The 24,503-nt window shown below is 36.4% G+C and overlaps 1 protein-coding gene across 2 annotated transcripts; it reads left to right on the plus strand.

Annotated features, from left to right (window-relative positions):
- The first annotated feature begins 650 nt into the window (after positions 1–650).
- b4galt7 (xylosylprotein beta 1,4-galactosyltransferase, polypeptide 7 (galactosyltransferase I)) lies at positions 651–10,830 on the plus strand. Of its 2 annotated transcripts, XR_009395369.1 has the most exons (7): positions 651–1,164; positions 6,066–6,404; positions 7,040–7,265; positions 7,867–7,950; positions 8,843–8,947; positions 9,658–9,959; positions 10,073–10,830. XR_009395369.1 is itself a non-coding variant. In XM_059346887.1 (6 exons), exons 1-6 carry the CDS (start codon positions 1,112–1,114, stop codon positions 9,811–9,813), a joined length of 963 nt encoding a protein of 320 aa, XP_059202870.1. In that variant the 5' UTR covers positions 651–1,111; the 3' UTR covers positions 9,814–10,830. The 2 variants fall into 2 exon arrangements, 1 of the variants encoding a protein (XP_059202870.1); XM_059346887.1 differs by having other exon boundaries at positions 9,658–10,830.
- The last annotated feature ends 13,673 nt before the right edge of the window (positions 10,831–24,503 follow it).

Here is a 24,503-nt window from a genome sequence, read left to right on the forward strand (position 1 = left end):
TTAGTTTTAATGCTTTATGTGAAGGCTCCACTATTTTATGTATTAATGAAAATTACAGTACTGTAAAATGTCATAACTTTTCATTTATCCATTATTTTATCTCTGTTAGTTGAAATGTCATACATTTAAGTGAGGTGAGTGTTTTTTAATCTTAGAAGTTGAACTTCAGCTCCGATAAGTATATAATAAACAGTATCCAATACGAAAACAATAGAATTTAGTATTTAGTCAATAATTTTAGGCATGGTAGGTGTCATGAACATTAATGACACATTGAACTTCAAAGTGTCATTAATGCTCATGATACTTGTCATGTCATGTTTATGACACGCTCGTGTCACTCTTATGTAGACACCTTCAAAATAAAGTGTTACCATATCTTGCTTAAGTCACAAAGGCATGTTCAAAAAATTGCCTAAGTCATTTATTTCTCTTAAGTTACATAATTTACACAGTGTTATTACTATGCCAACAGCCATCTTTTGTTACATCCTTTTTGAGTGAAATGATTAATAAATGTCATATGTTACACTTTTGGTGAAGTTTTCTGTGTTTCCTGCAAAACTTGAAAAAATGACGAGGCAATTAATTCAACAGGGTGACGATTTATAAAAGTGGAGGGAAAAATAGGTAGGAACCTTTCCTGCTAATCGCCGCCGTTGCGAGTCGGACTGAAATCCCGGTTGGACATCATTACAATCGGCTGTCTGTTTGATATTTTCCACCGTGGGATTACCGTAAAATATTCCTCCGGTTCAGTTCTTACCGTGACGGGTTAAATACCCCCCTGAATCCGGCCGCTAACGGACACTCGGTGGAGGATAAACCGGACTAAAAATACCAGGAGAAGACGTTTGAACCCGGAGCATCGGAGTGTGAGAACCGCTACATGCTACGTGTCCAGTAGCAGCTGTTAGCCTGTTAGCTCCCAGAAACAGAAACATGCCAGTTTTATCTTTGATATCCTGATCTACTGAACAAATGTTGACTCAGAGAGAAGGCGACCAGCCGGAGGGTCTGAGTGGAGCTAGCTCACAGTTCTCACAGAGCAGCAGGGAGACATTAATGTGAGTTAGCGGCTGTTTTTATCAATTAAAAACTAGTTTTAAACATGATGTACTCATCGAGGAGGAAACCTGTCCTCTACTTCAAAGAGGAGAGAAGGTGAGACACATTTTTTATGATTATTATTATTATTATTATTATTATTGTTATTATAATTTATCAGTCTGTTGTTTTGATCTATTGATTTAAAGCTGCTACTTCAAACTAAACTGCTTTATTCATTTTAATTCCTGTTTATGTCCTAAACTCTTTTAGATATTTAAAGCTGCTTCATCAAACTCTAAACTGCTTTTCCCCCTGTTAATTCACATTAAAAAAAAATACTATTATTATTTATTTATTATAAAATACTATTTTACATTATATATATATATATATATTATTGTTATTATTTTCTTTAAAGCTTGCTACATCCAACTGTAAACTATTTTTATTTCTGTTATTATATATATATTATTGTTATTATTTTCTTTAAAGCTTGCTACATCCAACTGTAAACTATTTTTATTTCTGTTATTTCACAATAATATAACAGCGGCAGTGCTGGAAGACGTACTATTTTACATTATATATTTTTTTATATTTATTATTTTTTAAAGCTGCTACATCCAACTGTAAACTATTTTATTTTTGTTATTTCACAATAATATAACAGCGGCAGTGGAAGACGTACTATTTTGCATATTTTATTTTTATATATATTTTTTTATATTATATTATTATTGTTGTTTAATGCTGCTACATCCAACTGTAAACTTTTATTTCTGTTATTTCACAATAATATAACAGCAGCAGTGGAAGACGTACTATTTTACATTATATCATTAGATTCAATAATATATAATTATTGTTTTGTTTTGCTCTGTTGATTTAAAGCTGCTTCTTCAAACTGTTTTATTCCTATTAATTCCTGTTGAAGTCCAAAATTGAAACTATTCCAGTAAAAGTATTTAAGTAAACTGGCAAATGGAGTTAAAGTATTAAAGTATTTTTAAAAAATGTCCCAAGTTACTCTTCAATTTTGATGAAGAGGCAGTAAAAGTACTAATAGCACAGTGTAGAAATATTCTGTGACAAGTAAAAGTCCTGCGTCGAAAATGTAAAAAAAAAAATTGGCATCAATATTAATTGTATTGTACTTAAAGTAATTAAAGTAATTAATTTAATTTAGTGAAGTAACAGTATACTACAATATTTATCTCTGAGATGTAGAAGTATAAAGTGGCATAAAATGTAAATATTCAAGTGAAGTACAAGTACCTCTTATTTGCATGTTATTGCAGTACAAATTACATTTAAAAATGCTACAGAATATAGAAAGTAAGAATTATTTACAGATTAAATAATGAAAAATGTTTCTTGGCCTTTTGAAGAAGTGAAACCTCTAAAGTTCCTCATCAGAAGGAAAAGTGAGTAAAAACTGCTGCTCCTTGTTTCAGTCAGAGGTTCCCAAACTGTGGTCAGGGGCCTGCAGAGGGCCGTCCACTCAAGCTTTTGTTTATTTCAATTCTACGGATATCCCAAAGTTTACAAAGGTCTCAAATCTACCGAGCTGAATATAACAAAAGAGTGTAAATTATCCAAAAGTGAATATTTGTTATTGATGAAATGATGCAGCGGTTTGTATGCTTGTTTTTTATTCCATAATAATACGTCATTATTTATTAGCTTTTCGCAATATTTTGTGTAAATATTCTTAACCTAAAAGGTAACTAAAGTAAACAAAACATTGGCTTCCAAAATGAGGCGGAAATATTTAAGAATTGACTTTTAAATGGTGCAAAAATTAATTTTTGTTCTTGATTAAATGATGCAGCCATGAAAAATATAACCGTGGGTTTGTGTTTGAATCTCAGGGGTTGAAAGTATTCAGTTGATGGCAATTCATTCTTGTTCTCCAACAATGTTCAGATCAAATGTATAAAAACAAAATAATGCATGCATGACTAATTAATAAATCTAAATATTTTGCGCAGAGAGAATTTAAATGAACAAATGTTAACTTAGTGAAGGTAAAGAGCTGCAGGGTCAGAGTGGAAACAAGTTTTTGAGTCTTTTCCTTTACAGTAGAGAGGAGCTGCGATAGTTTATTCTGTAGAGTTGAAGCTGATAGTATTATCAGCCATAGCTGCTAACAAGGTTATTATAGTAATAACGAAAACTAGAATTGAAAAAACATTTTCATTAACTGAAATAAAAAATAAAAACAAGTTTTTAAAAAAACGATAACTAACTGAAACTGTATTGTGTGGTTACAAAACTAACTAAAATTATAGTGAAAATGTCCTTAGTTTTCGTCTTTGTCAAATTTTTTCATACGTAAACCTTTTTTGGATGATATGAAATCTATTTAATCTATCTAGTTTTATGACTTAATAAACTTATTGGGGACGAGGTGGATAAGGCAAAGGAAATAAAGGCAACATTTATTGTGACTTTTTTTAATCTGGCACCCAACAAATACCCCATTAAAAAACCCCTAAAACTAACACTAAAACTAAGCATTTTCCAAAAAATAAAATTATTAAACTCACTCTAAAAACTCATTAAAACTAACTGATTTTGAAAATAAAAAATAACAATGATATTAAAACTTAAACTAATGAAAAATCCAAAACGATTATAACCTTGGCTGCTACATCACAATGCTTTGTTGTTGTTTATTTTATTCCTTTTATTTCACAATAATCAAAATAAACAAACAGCAGCCGTGGTGGAAGTAGTATCCAAATATTTTAAAGAAGTGAAAATACTCCACTGCCAGTAAAAGTCCTGTATTAAAATTTTTATTTTAGTAAACCTATTTAGGTATAATGAGTATAAAACGTCCCTGTGACATTTATATCAGTATAAATATTAAATACTGTCGTAATACATATTGTGATATTTGATTTTCTCTGTTCTGAAAGTGTGTTAATAAAACTGTTGGTGAGACTCAGTTTGGGAACCTCTGCTGCAGTTTGCTAATTGGTTTGTTTTTTATTAAACTCTGCCTGCTGCAGGGCTCACGCTGCGTTCAGGTCCCATCTGTTGGTCTGTAATTCTCAGCAGCTGAGAGGAGAAACTGCTAATTAATACGGCGCTGTATTTCTGATCTTTTTCAACATGGTTTAAAAGATAATTTAGGCCAAATTAACATATGTCTGGTGTCACAATAAGGCCTGCAGGTTTAGAATAATACATCAACACTTCCATGTCGGAATAATGGGAGTTTTTCATGTTGTGGCCTGAATGCAGCATGATCCTGGTTTGTCTCTCATGAAATGACTGAATTCATATTTGAATGTTGCGTGACAGAAATACAAAGCAGCTTCAGCTAACCTCTCTGGGTGAATAGCCTTTGTTACACAAATATGGCGCTAAATTTTAACATTTTTTATGTGAGGTTTAACAAAAAGGTTCAAAACTCCGTCCAGAATCCCACCTTCAGACACCAAGACCTTTAGAACCGCGGAGAAAAATCCATGCTGTGATTTGGTCTCATAAACTTCTGACATTTTGTACATAAATGTATTTTTCTGCAGTTGTTTGGCGAGCACTTGTGTTGTGTGAACCGCAGAAAAATAAAATTAGGCTCATTGAATCCACAAGAGTCTCAGCTTTCCAGTCATACCTGATTTATGCAGCTCAAAGATGTTGTTGATGCTGTTCAGGGACCCCAGGATGCACATATATCAAAAAACAGGAGGACAAATTAACACATTTTACAGCAGGAGAAACACGATGTGGGATTTGCATAAAAAGTGGGTGTGTCATTTTTCCCCTCACTTAAATTTAGCCTGACTTTGGACTCTGATATTAATAACAATATCTCCACTGTGCACTAAAACTGAGCCTGCTTCAGCCTCTGAAGGACAGACAGTTGGCTGAGGACAGCAGTGTTTGAGTTTAATGTAATTAAAACTGTAAAAATTAAAACATCACTCCTTCTTGTTGCTTATTGGGCTTAAAAGATGTCTCCTCGGCCCTGAGGTGTGACCAAACTTTATTTCTTTTTTTTCCACTTGGCTTTTTATTGATTTTTGCATATATCAGAACCCGAATCACCTTTATTGTCATTGCACAGAGTAACAAGTACTAGGACAATGAAATTAGCCATCAACCCGTCCAAACATATACTTAACATGAATACAGTATGACAAAGGGGTGGATAGGGCAGGGAGACAGGGATGAAAAATATATATAAATGAAACATATAATACACAATAACGCAACTAATTACAACTCTGGGGTTTTAACAGTTTACATCCAGTAACACATTTCATTGCACTGTTAACGTAACACTTCAATCCATCAGTTTACATGATACAATGATCAATTTAATTATACATTAGACATCATCAATGTCTTCTTCTCAAACTACATTATTTCTAAATAATAATACATTTAGTTTGGTAAAACTGTTAGGTGAACAGATTTTTATGTTTTTCAGGTTGCACTTTGTCTAATGTAAAAAATCTTTTTATAATTTTCTCGCCTGGAAAAAATGCCTGTAAAACCTCTGGGCGATTATAAAATAACCCCCTAAAACCTGAAGTTTTTCTGGAAATTTAACAGAAGTGTCAACGCTTCCTACTAAATAATAGATTTTTCAGCCTCTGAAGCAGATAGAAATGAAATTCAAAAAGTATTTGAGAGCTTATAGCTGTTATATCTGAGCTCTCACCACTATAGTCGTCTTCCTCCATGATTTCGGTTCTGGAAAAGTCCCATGATGCATTACGACACTCCCACATGTATTCTGATGCATTTCATTGGCCAAGAGACCGAAAAAAGGTGGAAAAAACAACAAATACTACAAAACGACGTATCCGATTTCCCGGTTATAATGGTAGAAATACGATAATGCTTTCCCGGCTTAAATGGGTTAAAAACAATAATCCCTGCCTGGTTTGTGGTTGTTTCCTGTGTTAGTTTGCTTCTACTATTATGAAGTTGTGTTTTAACAACTGACAGCTGCAGGTTTTAGTCTCTAAAGTCCTCGTGTCTCTGTGTCTCAGGTTCCTGTCCGGTCGCTGCACGGTTTACAAGCTGTTTGGTCTCTGCATGGTGCTGCTGCTGGTCTCTCTGCTGTGGCTGCAGCTCAGCTGTTCAGGAGACATGTCCTCCGCCACGCACCAAGACAGACGCCTGCAGCAGCCGCCGCCCTGTCCCGCCGCCGCCGATGGTGCTGACAGTCAGGACGACCCGTCCTGGGGTCCCCACAAACTGGCGCTCATCATCCCGTTCAGGGAACGCTTCGACGAGCTGCTGGTGTTCGTCCCCTTCATGCACACGTTCCTCAACAAGAAGAAGATCAGACACAAGATCATCATCATCAACCAGGCGGATCACTACAGGTGAGGAACACCTGCACCTGGTTTTAATCTGCAGAGAGGACGCCATCAGGGTAGCTGAGGACGCACTATCAGATGTTTTATATTTCAAATTTTTTATTTGCAGGAAAAACAGATGTGTTACAGAAGCACAAATTTAAAAGAAAAAAATCTTTATATAGACATGTATGCATATATAACATTTTCTCCCACCCCAATCCTCTTCTTTCATGTCTGACACACTAAGAGAACCGTATACTTACACAACACAATTGTGCACACATGTACCCATATACAACAGTTTGACCTAATAGTGTGCACAATTTTACCCAAAAATAAATAAATAATATATATATATATATTTTTTTTTGGAGTCGGGCTCATGCATTTCGTTTATTAACCCAATAAAGCTGGGAAAGCAGATACGTAGTTTTGTAGTATTTGTAGTATTTGTAGTTTTTTCCACCTATTTCCGGTCTCTTGGCCAATGAAATGCATCAGAATACATGTGGGAGTGTTGCAATGCAACATGGGACTTTTCCAGAACTGAAATCATGGTGGAAGACGACTATAGCGGAGGGAGCTCAGATATAACAGCTGTTGATAACTCAGCAAAATGTCTCTAAAAGTAACCACAGCCGTGTTGTGTCCTGTTGCAGGTTTAACCGGGCGTCTCTGATCAACGTGGGCTACCTGGAGAGCGGGAACGACACGGACTACCTGGCAATGCACGACGTGGACCTGCTGCCCCTGAACGAGGCTCTGGACTACGGCTTCCCCGAGGAGGGCCCGTTCCACGTGGCGTCCCCCGAGCTGCACCCGCTCTACCACTACAAGACCTACGTGGGAGGAATCCTGCTGCTCACCAAGAAGCATTACCACATGGTACCACACGCTTCTTTCATGCTCGTCACTGCTGAACATTTTGAGTTTTTTCATCTTCCAGGCAGTTTATTCCACTATTAAACCTCTTAACCTGCTTGTTTGTCCATCAGTACAGACTTATGCTGGAAGAAGTTGACAGACAACATATTATTCTGATAATATCGGCATTTAAATCATTTAAAGAAAATGGTAAAACTGTACTTTTTTCCCATTTTCACTGCAGGAATGAAACAAAATGTCAGGAGCTTATTAAATAAACAGGTTCAGGTGTTTGACTGGTGAGGCAGGTTCGACTACAATAAAAGCAAAATCTAGCATACATGGTTGATAGAACACAGGAAATGCTCGAGGAAAATTATGAAGCTGAAGCTTTAGATCAAATGTAATAAAGTTCCTGCAGTGGAAACAGTTTTCTTTCAGCACATTAATGTTTTGACAAACTGTCCACCAGAGGGAGCTGTTTGACTTCCCACGACTTCACTCGTATTGTTTCCTGTCTTTTCTTCACAGCTTTCAGTCCCTCAGTGTTTTGTGTGTTTGCAGACTTTATGAGCTCATAAGCAGAAAATAAAAAGTGAGCTTTTTTTCTTTTTTGTCGCAGTGTAACGGGATGTCGAACCGGTTCTGGGGCTGGGGCCGAGAGGACGACGAGTTCTACAGACGGCTGAGGAAAGCTGAGTTACAGGTACAGGACTACAGAGAACATCAGGACCAGTGTAGTGTCTGTTTTTGGACGATGTTTGGGTCTTTGTTTTAGTTTCTGTTCTGGATCAGTGAGGTTTTTGTCCGACAGGTGAATGTGATATCTGATTCCTGTTAGTTCTTTAACCCTTAGATGCACAACATATAAACACCTTCTAATACACAACATGGTTCAAAAATGACTGGCATTCATTCCCCATGTTATTTCAAGCTGGCTGTATGTTTGAATAACTTTTTTTATTTTTATTACAACAGATCATTATATCCATTTTCCTTTCATACATTAAGAAAAATAGTTTTGGTATTATATCATCAAGTTTACACACATGGGTCAAAAATGACCTTGTGCATTAGAAGCGTAGAGATACAAAAAGTGATTCACTGAATTAAAAAATTTGAGTATATGTTTAACTGTGTTTGTCTTATTTTAAGGTTTAACTTTAAAAGAGTTGTTAGAACCACCAGATTACATTGGAAAATCACATATTTTATTACTTATTAGAGCCACCAAATAATAATTTCAATTGGAAAAAACACCAAATTAACACAATAGGATAGTTAATATTTGTGTCTTCTTTGTCAGGTTTTAAATTGGTGACAACATATAAACACCTTCTAATGCACAACATGGGTCAAAAAAGGGTTTTTATTCAAAAAGTAAGAAATGAAAACAAAAAATTAGTATGTATGATGATCAAAAACAAGTTATTTGAGGAAAACCTGGAATACTGAGAGATGAAATGAATTTATTGCAAAGATATAGAATATAAAAACTTAGTCGGGTCACTTTAGACCCACGTTGTGCATCAAAGGTAAGTTAAGTAAGTAAGGCACGCTCAAAGTTTTGATGAGTGGGTTGCTGTGTTTCTCTGCAGCTCTTCAGACCAAGTGGAATCACGACGGGATATAAAACCTTCCTCCACATCCACGACTCGGCCTGGAGGAAGAGAGACCAGAAGAGAGTCGCTGCTCAGAAACAGGTACAAGAGACACACAGTTTACTTCAGGAGGATTCAAAACAATAACAAAAGACGGAGCTCTTCTCCAAAATAAACACACCTGCTGATTGACACAAGTAAAAAAAAAAGTGAAACTGCTTCATTCAGTGTTTCTCAGATAGAGTTGAGTGTAAGAACTTTGCTTCAAACTGGATAAAAAGTGTATTTATGAAGCTTCTGTCAGACAAACACAACGCTGACACGTGACACCAGAGGAAATGTTACCTTGATTAAAATGACATTTCTCTGGTTTGAATGCTGCCTGGCAACATATAGAACAGATTATTCTTTTAATGGGAAGATCCTGGAGGAGGAACCAAAGTTAAACTATAATGTCTTCCTTCTTTCCTGAGAACACGAGTGACATTTGGGACGGAGTCATTCATTCCTTAATAATATCTAGTTATGATTATCTTCTAGTTTCTGAACAGTTTAATGGATCATTTTTCTTTTATGAGTTTTGGAGGGAAATGCTGCCGTTTATTCTAACAATTATGCATCTACAGTAAACACAACTGTAAGATATATGGACATGACCAAGATAATATTTGATAAAATCAAAACATGAACAAAGATTTAAGTCCCCTCACCCCCCAAAAAACATCAAATAAAATACAACACGTCCTCCATTGTCACTCCTCCTTTTCCTCCTCCTCCCTCATCCACTTGTTCCTCCCTCCCTTCTCCTGCAGGAGCAGTTTAAGGTGGACCCTGAGGGGGGTCTGACTAACCTGCGGTACCAGGTGGAGTCCCGTCAGGATCTGACCATCAGCGGCGCTCCGTGCTCCGTCGTCAACATCAAGCTGGAGTGTGACCAGGAGCAGACGCCGTGGTGCGTCCTGGCGTAGAGGACGCACGCTTTAACGGTTCATCTCACGGTGCTACACGGGTCCTTTCCACAGTCCTGGTCCTGGTCCTGGTCCTGGTCCTGGTCCTGGTCCTGGTCCTGCAGACTTCAGCGACTGATCGGTGAAACTGGACGCGTTGATCGACGGTACAAACTGACTTATTGATGAATTTAATCTGCACGCTAGACAGAAACAACCTGGAGCTGAAGATTTCCTCTTTATCAGGTACATCTCAACAATTAACTGTTTTACTCCTCAGAGAAACACTTTGAGAGGATTAAAACCTCCTCGTGATGGTTTCTTACCATCAAACCGGTCAGTTAGAGACTTTATGACTGACTGAACCTCAGCGGACGGAGACGCAGACTCACACAAACTGAACTGAAGCAGACGAGCGCGGCTGTTTGAATCCTTATTTCAGTGTTTGGTCCCTGCTGCAAGGTGAGAATGCAAACTAAAAGACTGTTTTTTTTGTTTTTTTAAAACTGGGATTGTGCAAAAGCAGCAGAGCAGAGCTGGAAATGTTTCTGCATCACACTGTTACATCAGAGGTTTATTGTAGCTTTGAATCATTTTAAACTCCACAAACAAACAAAAGTATTTTGCAAAAACTCGACTACTAACGTCAAAAATGTCATGTTTTTATTTTTCTGCTGCTGAATCGTACAGAGAAAGTGTTTTTATTTTAGCTTTTTTTTTTTTTTTTTAACAGTATGCCCCTCTTGAACAGATTTACAGACTTTACAGGTTTAACAGACTTTATTTCTCATAATTGGGATAAACTGAGGTGTTTCTGTTCTCTACAAAGTAAACTGAGCCAAACTGAACTGAAGTGCAGCAGAACTTCACCTTTATTTCAAGTCAGGACAGAAATTATTCTATCAATTTGATTTATTTCATGTTCAGAAGGAACCAAAGTACTCTGCAAACTATTCAGTCTGCAGGATAAACAGCTGCAACTAATTATTATTTTCTTTATCAATGAATAAACCTGATTATTGTGTCCATTCACTTCAAGCATTTGTCTTTAAATGTCTGACACAAACAATCTGAGCTGGAGCTCTCAGTCGTATCCAATAATCCTGACCAGCAGCTTTGTATCTTACAAAAATGTTTGCACAACAGTTCATATTATGATATGAAATATGACAGTCCTATTTAAAGTTCAGACAATCGCTGTTTTAAACAGGTTTACGTTATAAAACAGAACTACTCTGTTATGTTCAGGCACCAAAGTTACTTTAAGTTTTTCATGATTCTCACCAGTATTTATGTAGTCAGCTGTTACATTAACTTGGCTAGCTGGCAGTAAGTGTTTTCTTTGGGCTGAAGTATGTGCCACCAGAAACTGAATTTGAATAATTTATATTTGAATTTGAATCGCTTAACTTGAATAATTGCATTCAGTTCGCAAAATTCAATTTCAATTTTCTGAGACAAACATCCGGGTAGTTAAGGCAGAGCAGTCGAGCACAGATACACAGAGCGCCTCTTCAGCCAATCGGCACCTCCTTTTTTTTTTTTTTTTTTTTTTAAACATCTTCGGCCAATCAGCACATCCGTTTTCTGCGCTCAGACAAAACATTTAACCTGACATGTAGAATACATATTCGAGAAGGAGTGAGAAGAAGTAAAACTTATAAAGTCCCACCCCCTCTCCCTAAATATTACAAGTGAAAATCCTTGTCTAAACATGTGTTGTATTATAAAATTTGTCGGAGCACCCCCTAATACTGTACTTGATTTTTTTCTAAGTGTAGAAATGACATTAGATCCTTTATCCTTTAATTTAGAAGGATTCTTCTCCTTCCAATGAATTAAGATACGTCTGCAGGCTACCAGAGATGCAAAAGCAATAGAGTTGTTTTCCCTGTTGGTGAAGTGTGTGAATTATTCAGGCACACCAAAGATCGAGGTTAAAGCACTCAAAGGCATCGGTTTGTTTAAAGCTTTTGAAAAAGTATTGTAGAAAGAGAACCAGAATGAGCTTAACCCCTTTAACCCTGGAAAGCATTATCGGAGGGGGGCCGGGAAAGTGGATACGTCGTTTTGTAGTATTTTTAGATTTTTCCACCTATTTTCGGTCTCTTGGCCAATGAAATGCATCAGAATACATGTGGGAGTGTCGCAATGCATCATGGGACTTTTCCAGAACTGAAATCATGGTGGAAGACGACTATAGCGGAGGGAGCTCAGATATAACTGCTATAAGCTCTCAAATACTTTTTGAATTTCATTTCTATCTGCTACAGAGGCTGAAAAATCTATTATTTAGTAGGAAGAGTTGACACTTCTGTTGAATTTCCAGAAAAACTTCAGGTTTTAGGGGGTTATTTAAAAAAAGGTTTCCAGGTGTTTTAGGCCTAAATGGGTTAATCTTGGACAGGAAAAAACGTGTGTATGACTGGCTGGCTTGTATTAAAAAAGTTTTTAAGTTTAGCTTTGGATAAATGCATCCTGTGTAGGACTTTGAATTGAATTAATGTCAGATTGGCACAAGATGAGGTGGAGTTAACCCTGTCAAGGCTCCTTTTGCCACGATTTGTCTGATAAGGTACAAACTCGCTCCTTTTCCCATTAATTCCTAGCTGCCAGTGGGGATGATAGTGATGACATGACTTTTCGAAGCCAAACTTTTGGCCTCTTCCTCCTCTCGTCCGTGACTCTTTCATTATTGCATTTCACAATTTTGCAACGTGCAAAACTGTGAAAACATCCATTAAAAGAATTGATAAACTCAGAGAGATTCTGATTAATCGGGCAACCGATCGGTTATCAATTTCCATCCCAAATACAAACCGCTGAAGCTGGAGAATTTCCTGCAGATTAATTAATCTTCCGTCTGGGTTCTTTGGTTCCTTCTCTGTCGAAGGGTTTTTAATCCTGAAACTTAAATTATGTTTCAACATTCACTCATTAATTCTAACTGCAGGTACTTCATTCACTGACTAAACAGAACAGAGAGAATTAAACCTTTAACCTCCGGAGCATTTCCTGGTCGAACTGTGAGAGATATTTAAAATGAAAAGTGTGATGATGATGATGATGATGATGATGACTGTAGCTGTTATTTCATTGGTCGACTCGCTGAATGACCTCAGACGCAGAGAGACACCAGATAGGAATCTATTTATATTGGATAAGTATTTTTTTCATGTATTTTCAACATTTATTTTTTCGTTTTTAGTTATTATTTTTTTTAAATATGTCTGATCTGTCATCATGAGAGACCTGCTGCTGCTGCAGTTTGAATCATTAAAACCAAAACTGATAAAACTCAACTTTGTTCTGTGTTTTCTAAAAGTCTGCATTCAGGATAAAATCTCTCTGCACCTCTACAACTCATCTGGGTACAAAACCCTGCAGAAATTTACCGTCACATATCTTTAAGTTGTATTTTTAAAGGCATTATTGTGTTGTAAATTTAAAGCTAGATCTGGTTTTATATAATTCAACAGTATATTTTTTTTTACTGTGAAACTGAATTTGCTTTCTTGAATTTCACATCCTAAAAACATTTTAAATGAATGTTATTATTTGTTAACAGTAAAATAACTATCAACTAAAGTTTCATTGACTTTCAAATTTATATATAACCACCAATTATTAATTGTGGTTATTATAAAGTATTACAGAGACAAAGTTTCAGTTTTATATCCAGACTCTATTGGCTTGCACCTTTCAAAAACATACTTTTACAATTGATCCAAATCCTTAGAAATAGACAAGATAAAAAATAATAAAATGGCTAGAACAAATAGTGGACAATTTTTATTTAGCAATAAATTAGTTATCAGTCACTTTTGTATTTGTGGGTGATTTGACTGGGATGTTTTATATATAATAATTATTAAAATAACTTATGTATAAAATATTTTTTACAATTACATTTATAATTTTATTTAAATTAATAAAAAAATGATTATAACTATAATTGTATTTATATTCAAAAAACATGCTTTACAGCAGGTCAAAATGACCAAAAAAAGACACAAAATTACAAAAAAAAGACACAAAATGACCAAAAAAGACACAAAATTACAAAAAAAGACACAAAATGACTGAAAAAACACTAAATTACTTTAAAAAGACAAAATGACCAAAAAATACACAGAATTACCCCAAAAAATATTTTTAAAAGAGACACAAAATGACCAAAAAAGACACACAATTATTAAAAAAGACACAAAATTATTAAAAAAAGACAAAATTACCCAAAAAAGTAATTAAAGTGACCTTCCACACACAACACAGTAAAGTGCCATTCATATAAAACTCACATTAAACTTTCATATCAAGGTGGGGGCCACAAAATATCGTCACAAGGGCTGCAATTGGCCCGCGGGCCGTGAGTTTGAGACCCATGATTTAAAGTTTATCCAAGTCCTAAGAAATAAACACGATAAAATAATTAAAGAATTAAGAACAAATACCATGAAGATAGTGTTTTGGTTCAACCCATAATAGTTCTTATTTAGTCATAGAAATGACTGTCAAACCACTGTAAATTGATTTTCAGGCTTTGTTTGGCAGTTAAAGTGAACAACAACAACAACAAAATATTTTTAAATCTCTACTATAGTTCATATGAACCAGCTGGAGGAGAAATCACAGCTTTGATATAAATTTCCTGCATGATTTTGTTGTGTTATCTACACATTTCCACCCATCGTTTCCTCTTTTCTCAGTGACTTTTTAATGTGAAGACACAGGACGCTGCAGCAGGAGGAACACAGGTAAAAATAAAGGTGTTCACATATAAGTGAAGGTGTGCAGGTAGCTGAGTGATCAGAGGTTAGCGGAGCCGTTCACAGGAGTTTACAGCCGGTTAGCCCGTCATCCTGCTCCTCTAATGAGCTGCTGTAAAGGTGCTAATGAACGCTCTTAGACCTCATTATCCACTCTGTTTCAGGACACTTCACCTAAACACAAGTAGAAGAAGTTTACTTGACTATAATCGGATTTAACACTTTATTGTTGCTGTTAGTGTTGAGATTAATGGCATATTTTTAATCTGAACCCAGTTGTTTTTAGTCTCATTTTCAGGCTCCCATCACCAGCCAATGGGTTTAAAAAGTATATTTTCTTTAACAAATCCACAAATATCAAACAGCGTTTGTCACAGAGAGAAACTGTAAAAATAGTCATTATTATCAGAGTTTGAGCTTTCTGACGGTTCTTGAACAGATCATAGGTTATGAAAGTTTATCACTTACAAAAAATCACTATTTTTAGCTTCATTTTGGTTACTTTTTATGTCAGAATCACTTTATTCTACATGTGTCATTTAAAATGGGTCCAAAAATAAAGCGTTTGCACGAACCAGATCCTGTTAAAAACATTAAATTCTGCTCCTCAGAGACACTGTGAAGACATGATTGATTCTGCTGAGACGAACGGACACGTGACAAATATTCACTGAAAATCTGTTTACACAGAGCCGAGAGGAGAGGACAGGAGAGGCTGTTTACACAGAGCAGAGAGGAGAGGACAGGAGAGGCTGTTTAACTGCCTTTTTTTGCCCTTTGCCTAATTTAAAAATGAGTGGTGTTTGCTTTTGTTGAGGAAGAATCACTCAGATAGTTTATTAAAGTCAAACAAAAGTGCTGCAACTGAAATATTCATGTTGAGTATTTAGCTATTCTTGTCGTCATTCCTCGCTGTGTAAAAGCCTTCAGCTGTGCAGATGTTCTGACAAACAGATTTTCACACACCTACATTTGCACCTTTTTAAAGTGACCGTTTTTGTTTCCTCTTCCTGTTTCCTGTCACTTTTCTGTCTCTGAACCTATTTATATACAGTCTGTTTGCTCTGCATTTGATATTTATTTTTCTCTGTATGTGGCATGCACATTTTTTTTAAATTATGTTGTAGTAAAGCACTTTGTAGCTCATGTTAAAGAGTTGTGATGACTCATTTAAAGGCAATTTGTGAATACGGACTGAGTGAATTTCTCTGTGAATTGAGCATTTTCTTTACATTGTAGCTAAACCTGCTTTATTGTCAAAAAGGACATGAAGGGCTGAAAACTGGAGCGTCTGATGTCTTTACTTCAACATGACTGACGATTCAGAGCAGATTTAGTGATCTCAGGGCTCTTAACTGCCCTTTTTTGCCCTTTGCCTAATTAAAAAATTAGTGGTATTTGCTTTTGTTGAAGAAGAATCACTCAGGTAGTTTATTAAAGTCAAACTAAAGTGCTGCAACTGAAATATTCACGTTGAGTATTTAGCTATTTCCTGTCACTTATATACAGTCTGTTTGCTCTACATGTGATATTTTTTTTCTCTGTATGTGGCTTGTACATTTTTTTTTTTTATGTTGTAGTAAAGCACTTTGTAGCTCATGTCGAAGAGTTGTGATGACTCATTTAAAGGCAGTTTGTGAATACGGACTGAGTGCATTTCTCTGTGAATTTAGCATTTTGGTACTTTACATTGTAGCTAAACCTGCTTTATTATCAAAAAAGGACATGAAGGGCTGAAAACTGGAGCGTCTGATGTCTTCACTTCAACATGACGGAGGATTCAGAGCAGAATTAACTGCCGTTTTTTGCCCTTTGCCTAATTTAAAAATGAGTGGTGTTTGCTTTTGTCGAAGGAGAATCACTCAGATAGTTTATTTTAGTAAAACTAAAGTGCTGCACCTGGAATTTTCATCTTTTAGATACAAAATATTCACGTTGAGTATTTAGCTATTCTTGTCGTAATTCCTCGCTGTGTAAAAGCCTTCAGGTGTGCAGATGTTCTGACAAACAGATTTTCACACTTTGCACCTTTTAATGGTGACCGTTTTTGTTTCCTCTTCCTGTTTCCTGTCACTTTTCACCTCTGAACCTATTTATATGCAGTCTGTTTGCTCTGCATTTGATATTTATTTTTTTAATGTTGTAGTAAAGCACTTTGTAGCTCATGTCGAAGAGTTGTAATGACTCATTTAAAGGCAGTTTGTGAATACGGACTGAGTGCATTTCTCTGTGAATTAAGCATTTTGGTACTTTACATTGTAGCTAAACCTGCTTTATTGTCAAAAAGGACACATATTTGCACCTTTTTACAATGACCGTTTTTGTTTCCTCTTCCTGTTTCCTGTCAATTTTCTGCCTCTGAACCTATTTTTATACAGTCTATGCTCTGAACTCGTTGAACAGGTAGAATAAAAGTCTCCGTTGACACAAACAGACCAGCTCTCTGGTACAGCTGTGGGTTTTTGGGGTGGATCCAAAGATGGCGACAGAGACAAAGAGAGGAAGGGGTGCCTGCCATAAAGACATATATACATATGTGACTGCCCCATCTCAAAGCTGTTCCCCCCAGGGTGCAATTTTCACCTTTAGTTGGATGTGACTGCGACGGAGAAAAAACAAACACCTTTTTTTGCTGCCACAAATAGACACCCGCAGCACTCCTGCTGCAGCTTCCTGCTAATTTTTTAATTCCCCACTCGGTTATTATAATGCTTTTATCTCCGCAGTAATATAAGATAATGGAAATTGTACAGTAATAAGTCAGAGAGTCGGCTGCTGCGGTTCACACGTATTTACAGACACAGAGGGCTCCGGAGCAGATGTGGTGCCAACACTTAATTTTCAGCCTTTTGCTAATGAATGTAGGGGGATTATGCTTCGATTATGGAGCAATTAGCAAAAAATAAAGAAAGTGGAGGGAAAGAGAGCATGTAATCGTTTTCACCGCTCCACTAATAAAACACTGAGGGACCAGATGCAGTGAAAAACACAAGAAAACGCTACATCTGCTCCTTTAAACACAGATTTTATACATATCAGGTGCAGTAAAAATAGTTCTCCACCAGTTTATATTTTTATATAGGGTTTGAATCATTAAACCAAAACTAATGAGAATTATTCTTTATACAATGTTTATGAAGTCAAGAATCAAGTCAGAAGTAGGGTTTTTTTCTCATAGACTTCTATGCAAGCAGACTTCTTTTTGCAGCCATTAGAGTCGCCCCCTGCAGGACATTAGAATCACTTTTCAGACCTGAAGTAGATTTTAAAAAATGTTTTTAAAATCATCTTCGTATCTTTTTTAGAAAGAAATTAACAAATCTGACACATTAATAAGTCTCATTTATGCACATGCTGCATAATACGATGTAAACAACTGTTTGTTTACAAAAAATCTCAATAAGGCGTCTTTAAAATAATCCAAGTGGCCAAAAGTATGAGGACACTTCTGTCATTTATCCTGCAGTTACTGCAAATGTAATCTGTTACTTCCACATTTCTATTATCTGTATTTTGTGTGTGTGTGTGTGTGTGTGTGTGTGTGTGTGTGTGTGTGTGTCGGCATCAGTCCACCTACAGATGGTCGGACTCTCACTCGTCTGTCACACTCTGATTGGCTGCTTCGCTGCTGCTGGAAGCTTCTGAACCAAACCGGACACACACACACACACACACACACACACACACACACACACACACACAGACTGTATGGCCTATATAGGGAGAACATTATAGCATTAATATATATTACATATAATGCCAGATTTCGTGTCATCACTATAAACAAACCCCCCAAAAATAAACAATAAAAGGCAGTCGGAGCATTATAGCTATATTATAGGTATAATAAGGTCATTTTAATTAATTAATTTAAACTTAATTTAAATTTAAACAAAGTTTGCATCTTCACGTATATCTGCAAGTTGAAAATGTCTTTCTTTTAAACTTTAATTTTTATTTGGGTTTTTTCCATTTAAATACAATAATACACAAAAAACAAACAACAACAATAAAAAAAAACAACACTTCAATTATCAGCTTATAGGTCCTTCCATTCAGTCACAATGCAACAATTCTGTCCCGTTCAGTTATCATTACTATAATTACTAGTGGTATCACCCTCACCCTTTCTGTAATAATTCCATTTCTCCCATTTCCCTTCAAACTGTTCCTCCCACATTCTCAAGATAACAAGTTGAAAATTTCAACTTAAACTATATATTTTAATGACACCGTCTCGCTGAGATTCTCCTGCACAGCACAACTCTGAATGCATGTCGTTTTAACAGCAGACAGACGTGACAAATCAAGAATTCAGACCTTTTCCACATCATCATCATGTTGTAGTTATTTCAGCATACTTTTGATCCTTGTTTTCACATTAAATCACAAAAATATTTGGGGGTTTTGCCCTGATTGTCCTAAACTCCATTCAGAAAACAGCAGTGTTCTTGTGTTCTTGCAGACAGACTTTACAAAGCATGAATTCCACTAATTCAGACTTTTTCCACATCAGCATCATGTCGTATATTTCAGCATCCTTTTCATCCATTTATGGACATTAAATCCCAGATAAATCACTTTATTTTGGCTCCATGATGTTGTAGTTACAGTTCCTTCAGATGTGTGTATCTTGACATCACAACTTTTTTTTATGCTTTTTTGGCGTCCACGGCAGCTACAGAGCAGAAGGGGGGATTATATTGATTATATATATTTATATTGATGGTGGAAGTTAATGTTAGTGTTGTTTACATAAATAAACACAAATATTATACATGCATGCAAAGCGAGGCAAAAATTAGCTTCCTGTCTGGTGAGAAAACTATTCATTTTTTTTATTTAAAAAAAATATATTTTTACATTTCTACTTCATGTCAGAGGGAAATATTGTACTTTTTCTGCACTACATTTATCCAAGCTGGAGTTCCTTTGGAGATTAAGATTTAAATAAAATAAAAATATTATCTAAGATAAATTTCAGCATATGGGAATGGCCTTCATATGCTTAAATCATAATGTCCTAAATGGTTAAACACTCCAAACTGTCAAATTAAAACAGTTGTTAAATACAGATCTCTGACAAAAAAAATGTTTCTATTTCAACCAGTTGCAACATTGATCCTTTGCTCCTAAAGCCATCAGGTTGTCTAATTCTTCAATAATTTACAGAAGAGCTAAAAGACTAACTGAATTTCCCCTCAGGGATAAATAAAGTAATTTTGATTGATTGATGGATTTAAATGCTGCCTCCTAGTTACAATAATTATATCAAACAAAAACAAATACAGAGGACTTTAATGTGTAATGCAGTCTTTTATTTCTACACTGTGACACTGAGACTTTTACTGAATTATAAGGTTGTTCATTCTTCTGCAGCTCTGTGTTGTGTGTTGGGTTCAGGTGCAGTTCGGAGTCTTGGCCACTAGAGGGCGCTGTTCTGTTTTTAATGAAGGCGAGCTTCATCTTTCTTACAGCAGAAGCAGAGTTCACTGTTCAACACCAGCATGATGTTAATGAACTCTTGTCACAGGAAACAGATTTAAATGCATGTTTCAAACACTGACAGGAAGATAAGAAACAGTTTTATATTCATTAATAATTGACTTGAATTATAATTGGTCCTAATTATAGAACCACAAGAACCAGGAAAAATCTAGAAAATATACCTAAAATATAATAACTCGTTGATTTCTGTTCTCAGCAGAACTGAATCTAAATAATAGAAATCAATTCAAACACAAGTAAATAATTAACTTATGTGGGACTTTATTAGTTAAAATTAATTCTATATACATAATTAAAAAAAATGTGTCTTTTCCTTTCCCAACTTTAATTTCTATGGAATTATAAGGAAACTTTGGGACCTGTGACATAAAAAAATGACCAAAAATAACACAGTTAAACTGTGACGGTGCTCTACATGGTTGCTACATTTTTATTTGTTTTATTTATATTTATATTTACAGGAAAATAAGAGGAGTTCACACAAAAATATGCATTTTATTGGATCCGTGAGGAGGGAAACATCTCAGAGAGCGACAGGGAATATATCTGTGATGTGTGAAATATAGTTTTGTTTCTCTATTTCGGTTTAAATTCTGAAGGTATAACATTTTTTTAATTAGCCGTAAAGAGGACAGATTACTATATATATATTCTATAGCCGTGTTTCCTTTAGGGGGAAAAGTGGCCACCGGGAAAGTCTCAGGCCACGCCCTCTCAAATGTCCGCTCACTCTGCGTGTGCATAACCTCAGCAGCTGATCATAAACAAAGCAGCATGGCTAATTATGTACATCGTCTCCGCTGATCATAATCATCGTGATCGTGAATTAACCGGCATCACTAACTGTGCACAGAGTGTCTGGTGCTTGTTGTAAACAAACAGAGATAGCTAAGTGAACACCTCCTCCAGCAGCAGCACATACACACTGTACTGCTACAGAGCTAACTGTTAGCCTATTAGCAATTTGCAGACTGGACGCTAAGGGGTTAACATCCCCTCCGGCTCTGTGACTGCAGCTAGAGAGAGAGACTGCTGCAGGAGGACTGTGCCGCTTCGACTCTTTCTTAGTTTTAGTAAGAAGGAGTCTCCAAAAGTCTCCAATAACACCAGAAAAAGTAGCTGGATTTGTTGCCAGTAGCTTTCTTGAAAAATAGTCACTAAGGGGGTCTGATAAGTCGTTAAATATAGCAACAAAGTCGCCGAGTTGGCAACAGTGCTTCGCTGGCTTTTACATATGGCGCGTGTTGTTGTGGCGTCGAGTATTACATCACATCCTGCTTAGCGTTCTATCCAATCAGCAACCAGGCTTTTTTCAGGGGAGAAAAAAAAGGCCCTGCTCTTCAACAGGGACAAAAAAAGTCCCGACAAATGTCCGCTACGGATGGCTCATAATCAAATTATGAGTGAGATCCGCCTCATTCCGGGTATTGGACTGGTAACTCCCTCATAAAGTCAGCATCTCTGTGTCCCTCCCCCTCTCTCACCCTTCTATAAACCGAGTACCCCCCCCCCCCCCACCATAAAGCCTGTGTCTCTCCCTCTCTCCTCTTTCTGTAAAGGCAGTATTTCCTCTCTCTCCCTCCTTTCCTCACCGCTGTAAAACAAGTAACTCTCTTTCTCGTCCTTCCTATTAAGCCCGTGTCCCTCTCCCCCTCCTGTAGAGTATCAGTATTTCTGCATCTCCCCCTCTCCTACCTCCTCCTGTAAAGCATGTATCTCCCTCCCCCCTCCGCCTCTCTCAGTCCCTCCCCCCCTCCGCTGTGAGACATATTTAAAATATCTGTACTGCAGGTGAAAACATGTTTCTGTGTGAATGCCGTTTTGTTTAATGGTTCGGCTCCTGCAGCAATTTGTCCTCCACAACAACATAAATTACCGTTTAGGAGCCGACACATGCTGACTGACAGCTCATTGCTCAAGCTGAGGCCCGGGGCCGCCGCGGGGCCCTCCAGGCAGTCCAGGGAGTCCCCGTTTAAATCTTTACTTTGATTTAAAGAATTTCCCCGATGACAGACCGAAGAGTCTTTAAATCTGTCAGCTGCTGTCTGATCACAGCTCGATGTTAAAAGAACTTCAACACAACTAATTTAAATTCTAGAAACTACATTTATCAGAAACCGCGTGCATAGAGAATGGAAACGTTATTTATGTTCAAATTAAAAATGTGATCATTTGGAGACTTACAGTCACAAACTTTAATTACTATAAACTCATTAATCAACAGAGTATAAGTTGTCATGGATTTGTGGAACAAAGTTAAAATACGAAGAAAAAAAACAAAATATGAGTTGAAAAAATCTGCATTGTCATTTAATGAGAGAAAACATTGATATTTAGGTTGTGATTTTACAAAAGTGTTTAATATAGTGAAAAAAAAGGTATATAAAAAACTAAACATTTTTTAAAAACTGACACAAAAAAATTGCTTGTTTGGTAAAAAGTTTGAACAAAAGTTTTATGGCATACTTCACCATAAAATAATTTTCTCAAGCTCAACAGTGACAAAACAGAGGTTAAAATCAACAATATCAAAAACTGACAGTTTTAATATAAATATTGACAACTCCATCATTTCTCCCTCCCTTCGGGTCGAAAATTTGGGTGTCATCCTGGACAGCACTTTATCGTTTCATGCAAACAGAGTTCGCTAAGTGAACGCCTCCTGCAGCAGCAGCACATACACACTGTACTGCTGCAGAGCTAACTGTTAGCCTGTTAGCACATACACACTGTACTGCTACAGAGCTAACTGTTAGCCTGTTAGCAATTTGCAATTTTTAAACATCACCTGGTCTGCTTTCTTCCATCTTTGTATTAACAATATTAACCTCCGTCAGTCCCTCACACCCAACAACAGCTCTGCCGTCCTGGTTCATTCTCTGGTCACATTTGCCTCGATTACTGCAAATCCCTGCTCTTTGGTGCGCCCCAAAAATCCATCCGCAACCTCCAACTGGTTACTGGTTCAGAATGCTGCAGCCCGGATTATCACCAGAACTCCACCTGTCATATTACTCCGGTACTACAGCAACTTCACTGGCTTCCTGTCAAAAACAATTCTACAATGTCATTTATCAGACGCTTTTATCCAAAGAGACGTACAAATGGGAGCTAATACAACACAAACAAGGATGAAGTCAAGAAAAAATAGCAGAGTAAGTGCCGTGGGTTAAGTTTGAGTCCATTAGGACACAGGAGCTTTTAGGTCAGTGAGATACTTGTCGTAGTCGTCAGCGTAGATCAAGAGTGACGGTGTTCAGTAAAGAGTTGGTCTTCAGTCTCTGCTTAAAGATTGAGAAGGAACTAATAATAATAGTATAATAGTAGCTAGTTTAATAATGGCAGTTGTAGTAGTAGTAGTAGTAGTCCATCCATCCATTCTCGTCTGCTTATCCAGGGCCGGGTCGCGGGGGCAGCAGGCTAAGCAGGGCATTCCCTCTCCTCCTGGGGGACCCCGAGGCGTTTCCAGGCCAGGAGAGAGAAATAATCCCTCCACTGTGTTCTGGGTCTTCCCCGGGGCCTCCTACCAGTTAGACGTGTCATATATCTAGCCTGTACAGGGTGTGCATACATACATACATACATAACATAATATATAATATGTAAACATATATATATATATATATATATATATATAAATACTTGACTATACAAGATGTACATACAATAGATAATATATTAAGAGTATAAGAATATGTAAATAAGTAGAGCTTAAATTTCAAATTCTAAATTGTTCTTATTATTTCTTATTTCTTATTTGTTGTTTTTTTGTTGTTGTCACTGTACGGTGACCCCGAGTGATAAGAAAGTCGCCTATAAAGTAAATGTATTATTTTCATTATTATTATAAAACTGTGAATTATTAGTAATTATGAGTTTATTAGTATGAGGGTTACATATCAATCATATTGCATTATTTTTTGTCTTTATGAACTCTGAAGCTCCACAAGGATTTAATTCATGGTGATTTTGCTAAATAATTTATAATAAAATCTGGCGTGATCTGCTCATTATTGCCAATTTTGTGCCGACTTTGGTAATGGAACAAAACGTTGCTTTATCCAGATTTTTTTTAAATATTTGATGTTTTTTAATATTAAGTATACTCTTTGGTTTTTCTGGCTGTATTTTCAAATGTTTTAATGCATACGATTGTGTCCTGTCTTATATTTTAAGAGTAGTTATGTATATGAAGTATCATTTGCTCATACATATCAGTTTCCTCTCTACGTTTAGTTTAACTGATCTTGATCATAACTCATCTTCTGCAGCCCTGAAAGCATTTTCCCCACAGAGCCCCATTATAAAACACATTTAGCTGACTGTGGGATACTGGTTTTGTATTGAGAGTTGAACGTCTACCTGTATAACCAGATAGATTTCACTCTTAAGGTGGAACAGCTCTCATTATTTCAGAGAACCACCAGTTCCTCT

This window comes from Centropristis striata, chromosome 12, assembly GCF_030273125.1.
Source record: "Centropristis striata isolate RG_2023a ecotype Rhode Island chromosome 12, C.striata_1.0, whole genome shotgun sequence".
In the NCBI taxonomy this organism is placed as follows: domain Eukaryota; kingdom Metazoa; phylum Chordata; class Actinopteri; order Perciformes; family Serranidae; genus Centropristis; species Centropristis striata.

Bases quoted from the DNA above. Each gene is read 5' to 3' on its own strand.
- b4galt7 (XM_059346887.1), top strand. From the start codon at position 1,112: ATGATGTACTCATCGAGGAGGAAACCTGTCCTCTACTTCAAAGAGGAG. The intron at 6,405-7,039 runs GTGAGGAACACC...GTCCTGTTGCAG, and splicing joins AACCAGGCGGATCACTACAG to GTTTAACCGGGCGTCTCTGA. The intron at 7,951-8,842 runs GTACAGGACTAC...GTTTCTCTGCAG, and splicing joins TGAGGAAAGCTGAGTTACAG to CTCTTCAGACCAAGTGGAAT.